The sequence below is a fragment of the Puccinia triticina genome, chromosome 2A, assembly GCF_026914185.1.
Source record: "Puccinia triticina chromosome 2A, complete sequence".
Lineage (NCBI taxonomy): Eukaryota > Fungi > Basidiomycota > Pucciniomycetes > Pucciniales > Pucciniaceae > Puccinia > Puccinia triticina.
In genome coordinates, this window is record NC_070559.1 from 7,125,467 (window position 1) to 7,133,439 (window position 7,973).

General features: G+C 43.6%; 2 protein-coding genes across 2 annotated transcripts; one reads left to right on the forward strand and one right to left on the reverse strand.

The window, feature by feature from the left end:
* Window positions 1-3,775: 3,775 nt before the first annotated feature.
* Window positions 3,776-4,528, reverse strand: PtA15_2A761 (uncharacterized protein; the record flags this gene model as incomplete). The annotated part of the gene is made up of 5 exons (XM_053166815.1): window positions 3,776-3,841; window positions 3,929-4,001; window positions 4,086-4,117; window positions 4,203-4,287; window positions 4,374-4,528. The coding sequence occupies 5 exons, from the start codon at window positions 4,526-4,528 to the stop codon at window positions 3,776-3,778; spliced, it is 411 nt and encodes a 136-aa protein (XP_053017999.1).
* Window positions 4,529-5,813: 1,285 nt separating this feature from the next.
* Window positions 5,814-6,656, forward strand: PtA15_2A762 (uncharacterized protein; the record flags this gene model as incomplete). The annotated part of the gene is made up of 5 exons (XM_053166816.1): window positions 5,814-6,004; window positions 6,115-6,202; window positions 6,291-6,322; window positions 6,410-6,485; window positions 6,585-6,656. The coding sequence occupies 5 exons, from the start codon at window positions 5,814-5,816 to the stop codon at window positions 6,654-6,656; spliced, it is 459 nt and encodes a 152-aa protein (XP_053018000.1).
* Window positions 6,657-7,973: the final 1,317 nt, after the last annotated feature.

The following is a 7,973-nucleotide window of genomic DNA, read 5'->3' on the forward strand; positions in this document are numbered from 1 at the left end:
TCTCTTTCATAGGCAATATTTATACTTTTTTTTTATAGTGTTACATATGTAGGAGATTAGTATGGTCTTGCAAGCGCGTCTGGGCACATACCCAACTCCCGCTTGGCTAAGTGCCTCCGGAGGTTGAATATGTGCCCAGCGGGCTTGATTGGGCAGCTTGCGCGGGGGCAGAGCTTGGCACACAGCCAAGTCCCACTTGGCCGAGATCAAGCTCTGGGCCAATGGCAACATGCCGGTCATGAGACGCCAGCCCTCGTCTCTGCCTCAACAGGAAAGGACAACGTGCCCTCGAGGAGGGGAAACGTTCTCCCTTCTCAACATCGCACATTGGACATCAACAAGGGAGCTTTGCCTTCTTGATGGTTGGTCTGTAGGCTGGTCATTGGGGAGGAAAGACTCCCTTCGCAGTGGGTGATACTTGTATTGATCATCAAGAAGGGAGTCTTCCCTTCTTGATGACCGGTTTGTAGACCAACCATCGAGAAGGGAAACTTCTCTCCTTGATGGCCGGCACTCCGTTTGGCGTGCGTGGCACCCTTGCTTGAAATCGGCCCAGCGGGGCTTTGTGCCGAACCCCGCCCACTTTGCGATATGCCAAGCGGGGGTTGGGAGTGTGCCAGGTGGGATTGAGGATTGGCCAAGCGGGCTTTAGCATTGGCCACGCGCGCTTGGCCTTTTTTCGGCCAAACTTTGGTGAGTGCCCAGACGGGCTTGCAACACCATAATAATGTCTCTAACATATGTAACAATTTTTATTATTTTTCTGTGATATTATGTCACGGTGGCTCTGACATAGTAGCCAGCTGACACTACCAATACCACTACCACTAAACTAACCACTGTGACCAAACCTCTGTAGGCTGATGGTGAAAAATATCTGATGAGGGGGGGAAAGAGGCCTCCTTATATATTGAAGGGTGAGGGAATTTATCTCCAGGGGAACTCCTTGTGAGGGCTATTTTCTGCTGGGGATATCAGTTGCACAGCAAGATATGCATGTGTTGCACTGCCTGCCAAACCATGAGGTAATGGATTCTGCAGGAGGGGATATCAGTTGCACAGCAATATATGCATATTTTGCACTGCCTGCCAAAAAATGATGTAATTGATTCTGCAGGAAAACTCCTTGAACACCTTATCTGCCTGCATATGCTGCACTGCATGATATCATGTGTTGCTAGGTGACCCAAACAACCTTCCCTAACCTACCATATGCCTGCATGTCCAGCTGTTGCCTTCTTCCATCCAGAATATTGGGGTCAAAGCCTCTCCTCCCAATTTGCTCCTTCCTTCCTTCTTCCTCCTCACCTAATTAATACTTCCATCCATATTACATCATACTGAATCCTAGACCCTTATAAAGTAATATACCACCCTTATAAAGATAATATACCCTTATAACACTGCCTTACTTGACACACCACACCGTCCTCCCTTCCATTCCTGGTTGAGACATGTGCTACCAATACCTTCCACCTCTTCTATTGATACACCACACCATCTTCCCTTCCATTCCTGGTTGAGACATGTGCTCCCAATACCTTCCACCTCTTCTATTGATAAAATCCCTCCACCTCCTTGCCATCCTACCTAGTCATGGTCATCTATTCTATCCCTGATCACGCCATCCATCCTACATAATCCTAGTCTGCTGTTCCATCCGTGATAGCACCATCCATCATCCATCCGTCTGTAACAACTCCATCGCTTCCATATACACATACTCTGCTTGTATTATATTTAACTTCCTCCTCTTATAATGAATGATAGCTGTATCTATGCTGTCCCAATACCTCTGCAATGTGCTTTTGGCATTGTTACGCCAATGGAGCACCACATTGCCCTCTGATCTGTTACAGCTAGCAATCCGCCCTTCCTGTGATCTGAAATCCATGAGTTATCCTGGTGTGGTATTCAGACTGGTATAATCAGTGGAATGAAAGCTTTAGCGCAGGAATAGCGGTGTAAAGCTCAAAAGTGTTCCTGAGAACCTTTTGCTGAGCGTGGAAAAGGATATAAGAGGGAACCTCTGCCTTTCCTGGGTCACTAGAAACTAAAACAAGCCACCCAGTCTTAGATTGGAAGGTTTAATGTAGTGATAGTGGAGGTGTATCAAAAGATAGCCTACTTTGAGCAGGTAGCTTAAGGGTTATGGTGATGTAGCTGATGTGAAAGGTTTGTAATGAGGTTATAATTTGTATGTAAGGGTGTAAAACCACAATATAGAGTGGGGCTAATACTGTAGAGTGAGCAAGTATTGTACTGTTATGGGGTAAGCTGAGTACAAGTAGTTTGCTGAGAGAAATTACAACTGGGGGGAGGAGAGCCTCCTTAAATAGAAAAGAGTGAGACATTTTAGCTCCAGGGGAACAAGAAAATGAGGGGTTTTAGCTGCCCTGAAGGTTACAATGAGGTATTTTGGCTGGTGATTGACAGGTCACATGAGGTGATGATGTCATATGAGGGAATGTAGCTAGTGAGAAATAGGAGGTGAGATGTTGTAGCTGGCCTGGCCTGTCAAATGATGTCATGGTCACATCCTGTCATCCTGCCATGATGTCATCTGCAAGCTGCATGGGTTTTTTTTGCTAGCTTGACACCTGCATGATCCTGTGTGATGTCATCTATCAACTGTCAGACTGCAGCCTCTATTACATTAGTCTGCATGCACCTGCATGCACCTGCATCAAGTGTGCATAATACTGCATAACAATGCATGACATGTGCATAGCACAATGTAATGAGTGCAGCTGATGATGTAATGTTTATGTAAAGTGTAGACAAGCTGTCAGAGTGGCCCATGTAACAGATTACATGTCCTGCATTCCGGGTCCCCCTTATAAATAAAATCCCTCACATTTGTCTATATAAGGAGCTCTCTCCCCCCCAGTTGTTTTTCCCTCAGCTCAGTACTCCCCAGTTATTTAGGCCCTGTTTGGCAGTGTGATTATTACACAATACATAATCTTGCCATGTCCCCCTACATTGTGTAAGACACTACTTTTCCGCCTGATCTTTTGGAGGTAAACTTCCAAGCCTTATGAGGGTTTACTTGCAAAAGATTATCCTAAAAAGACATGTTTTACCATATGTAATGTAGCATGTTTCCTATTATTACACTGCATAATATGACACTGCCAAACAGTGAGCTCACTCTCATATTCTCATACTCTTGTATCTCTTGGTTGACATATCACGTGCCTGTCACAAGTTACCTGGTTCCTGGTTCAACTCCTGACTGAGACATATACCCTTCTCAGCCTAGGCACTCTTCCCAGCTTTATATATCACCCTTTCAAGGACCTGTGTTCAATCCCCATAGGAACCATCAAGTCAACTTTCACCTTTTTCCATCACAAATATACTTGGGAGGGCCCCCATAGACTCTAGATTACCTTGAAGTGTTGCCCAATCCTCCAGGGTTGACAAAATCAGACACTAAACATTGGAGAAATGTCCAAGGCAAGGTAAATTGTTTTCCCCAACACTCTCCAATAAAGGATTTATTGGACAAACCAACACCAATCATAGAAAGTGAACTGGTGGTCCAACTTTACTATTTTACTTGCACAATTTTATTTCATTGAAACAATGTATCAAGATCTGTGTCAATATGTGCTTCATGACACAAAGAAAAATCTTATGGAGGTTGATATGGATGAAGATGAATTCAAAATAGATCAATTTCAAAAAAATGATTGGCCAAGAATGAAGGTGGTACAGTGATATGTAGTGTCTGTGATTTAAGTAGTGTCTATAAAGTTTCTTCAAAGATTCATGATGTGGATAATTCGGTTCTGATTTGGCAGCCCCCATTGACAAACATTTGCCCGGCTTGTCCCTGTTGAGAAATCATGAAATGAGAAATGTCAGATAAAATTTTGATGGTTTCACAAGGGCCCAGACTAGCCGCATGGAGGAGACTGACATATTTGGTGCAGATCTGCTGGAGCGCATCAAATCCATTGGGTCCATTCCTGTCCAGAAGCCGCCCGGCAGATCTGTTTTGTGATTATTCCAAAGGTATCATCGTGAATTAATGTTTAGAAACAATTCTTGATTAAATTATCGTGAGAATCACTTACACTTTGGTTCCACCAGGACAGTCAACGATAACCTACGTAAACATATTGATAAAAAAATTGAATTGGACATATCAAAAAATGGCTTTCTTCCTCTGGTGTAAAAAATGTTATTCATACTCGGCACGTTCCAGAAGCGGCATTAACGGCGCTTGGGCCTCGGACCATCTGGCTGTCGCCTTGGAAATTGAGGTTTAGGAATGCGCTACAATGACCGAGTCATCAAAAATTTTCGCCAAACGTCAATACGGACATCAATGGTACACATGCCTAGGTGGTCAAAAGACTTACAGGGCACAATCATGAGGCACCAGATATTGATTTTGGGGATTGCACCGGTCATCTCTTCGTTCAAGGGCAGCGCTCGCCACTTGACTGGGGGAGCTGAGTAAGATCATTAACACAGTAGCCACCAAGGCACTAGTACGCAGGTTGAAGAATGACATATTGAGCTTGGAATAACTTGACTGATCCGGCGATGAGAAATATGAAGATTATAGCTACTGATAGCAAAAGAAGGGTAGGCTAGAACGACTGTGTGGCCAAGTCAATAAAAAGTTGTGTGTATATCAAAGAATGGAAGAAAAGCAGATGCTGTGTTGTCCTGTCTATCAACCTAGCCAGTTGAACGCTCCTTTTTATAGACAAAGTGAGCGCAGGCAAGTTCGAATTGCTCTGTTTATTTTCACTCCAAACACTTCTCCGCCCGCTGGACGGCCAGAATTCAAGCAACACATTATTCGATTCGGTGAGATAAGTGGCCTTGACACGGAATCCCGACTTCGGATGCTTGGCAACTAATCGTTTTCTTTGGTAACCACTGCTGATGGTGTTCTCGAATGATTGGGGCTCGAGGCTGAGTTGCAGCAAGTACGTATATCGCTTCATCGAAGATGTAGATGCAAAATTCGTCGGTCACAAGCCACAACATTATTTTGGGTCGGATTATTCCTTGGTAGGTCACTCTATTATGCCGTAATGACTATCTGGCCTTTCTGAGATCAATTTTTGACTGTGAGGATAGCCCAGTTGTAAATAACAGAACACACATGGTAATAGGCACCGGCAATTATCACCCGGTGTGCTGCTTGACTTCACGCTGACTGCAGAGGGTTTTGTTGGACCAGAGACAATACCGAAGACAACCTGGAGTCGATTCGGGGTAACATCTCTGGACGACTTGTTACCACCTGTTTTGAAGCGGTTTCTCGTCGTCAAAGAGATAATCGATCAAGTTTGCTTTTAGGCGCCGGTGAGATGGGCGACGCGGTTCAGTCATGGTGACCGACAAAGTATAAAGCCTCTTCGTCCTCGATGAAGCAGGAAACATGCTTCTATGAAACTTTATCTTAGGAAGGGTGGGGTTATTCGCGCCGGAAACCAGGTTGACATCGATAGTTGGGAAGAGGATTTGATCGAAGCGAGTCTGACAAAACTTTTTTTTAAAAAAACTCCAAGGCCAACATGCGCTCGTAGGGGGCGTGTGAGCGAGGCCGCAAATGCCCAAAGCTGTCTGAGCTTTTGCTATGCTTGCTCCGTTTATAAATGGAGCTGGAGCAATGGAACGACAACCCAATATTCACTTGCCTTCCAATTCTCTACTTTGCACATCAAATTGCTCGCTTAACCAGATACAGCTTCTTCAGCCTGTCCTTCATTTCTTTACCAATTTTGATACAAATATTTCTCCAAGTCAATCCCAGATTAAACCGCCTTACACACAAGACCAACATGGTAGTCTTCAAGTTGCGCAGGGGTACCACTTTGGGGGCAACTGTATTATATTTTTTCTTACTTAGCTCCGCAACGCAAGTGGCCACTGTTGCCTTGGAGCGACGTGACCCGACGGATGCGGACACAACACCTTATTGCGATCCGAAAGTCGTAGGCAACCCTGACGTGACAGCCCATGATTGTAACGTGTTAGCTATCTGGTCACCTAATTCGGGCTACTTGTGTTCAGCATATAATACGTACAGCTTGTTCAATGTTGACATCTGGGGAGGGCTCTGCCTGACCAACATAATTGCAGCGCCTTTTACAACCTAGGGTTCCAAGGCGATAACAAAGTCGTGCGGAGTGACAAAAGTTGGCTGACTTCTGTTTTTGGGACATGCCGAGTATGTATACATTATTTTTTCCATCATCCGAGGAAAAAAACATGGATTGGAAGCACTGAAGTCTTTGTACAACCGGTTAAATACTTAGGTACTTCTGCAATGCCCTTCGGCAGCCCAAGCGTAAGTGTTTTTCAGTGAGGATCAACCAAGGGGTTTCCTGAATCAAAACTCATATATTTTTGTCATTTTGGGATCATCTTGAAATAGCTCTGCAGGACGCATGCTGACAAACAATAATCAAGGTGGCGGATTCCTTAAAATACAAGAGGTTTGCTCCAGCAAGGTAAGATTTTATTTTATTTTCTTATATATAAGAACCCAAGGAGTTTGATAAAAAGTTTATAACTTACTCCCGTTCCTTTTCTCACGTGTTTTTGCATAGGGATTGACTGGGCAAATTAATATTGAAGGGGCTTGTGTGGTTAGAACAACCTCATCAAATAACAATGTTTGAGAAATGTTTTTCAAAAACTTGTATATATTACATCTGGTTACAAATTGACAATTGTCACTATTCATTCCTTCCCTTCTGATGACACCTTTGTGATTCCTGTCATTCCTGGCTATTATCATCATTATCATCATGATTACAATAAAACTTTATCAGTGAGAATTTCCTCTGTGAAATAAGATGCTTTTCAAAATATGCATACTTAATTGAGTGAGATCTTGGGAAAGAAAAATCCAATTCTAGTCAATTGAACCCAATTGTAATAATGTTTTGAATACTGCTGAAATTATGCTCATAAAATCTGAATGATTGCTCATATTGGGGTAGAGGAAATTTCTGCTCAGCATCTCCATAATTTGGGATCAACCCAAACTTTGATTGTCCCATGTTATGTTCTGATCTGTGCAGAGAAAGACAGGAATTTGGGACTGGGGGTTCTGGGTTTCTGAATCCTAAGTTGGTAGATTGCAGGACAAGGAAGCTTTCTGGCTTTCCAGAATCTAAAACTTTGATTGTGCAGACTCTAACATGTATGTGAGAGGCTATGTAAATTGTAAAATCCCTGCTACAGCTCATAGCATACTGTGGCTGGGGCCCAGGGGGAGGGGAGGGGGTCACATCTTTGAGAGTTTAAATGTATTTCAGAAATTCTGCTGCATATACTATTGCATCATGTGATGTGGGGGGAAAACTGTGCTTTTGTTAAGTTTCTGGGGGAAGTAACTCCTACTCCTGCAGGTACAAGCTTCAGGGGTAGAATTTAAGGCTCCTGGATAGGGGCCTTCACTGAATAGTCTCACAGGGCATGTGGAACAGTTGATGCCTAGATTTCTAGCTCCAACAGGTTGGATAATATGGTCAGGTCTGTGGAGAGAAAGATGAGGTCTGGGATCTGGGGTTCTGGCAGTTCTGGATCCTCTCATTGACATAAATATTCCATTGTACCTGGCAGCCATTTTATTTTCACTTCTTTCAGGCTGCACTAATTTGCTGTGGATGGGCAACTACTTTTCACCTTCCTTTAACTTGAACTGTCTTCCTCAGGGATCCCCGCTTTTGCCCATCCTTTATATAATTTATAATTCAGACATCCTTATTAGTAATCCACACTACCAGCATATTTGGCTGGGATGAAGTCATCCCAGTTTAAATGGGATGCACTCAACCAATTTAAAATGGGTTGATCTCATCCAATGAAATATAAACCCAAGGTGTTATGGTCTGTTCTATGGAGAGGAACATAGAGTCTGGAGTCTGGAGTTCTGGGGGTTCTGGATCCAAGATAGTAGATTGCAGGATGAGGAAGAGGCTTGGATCTCC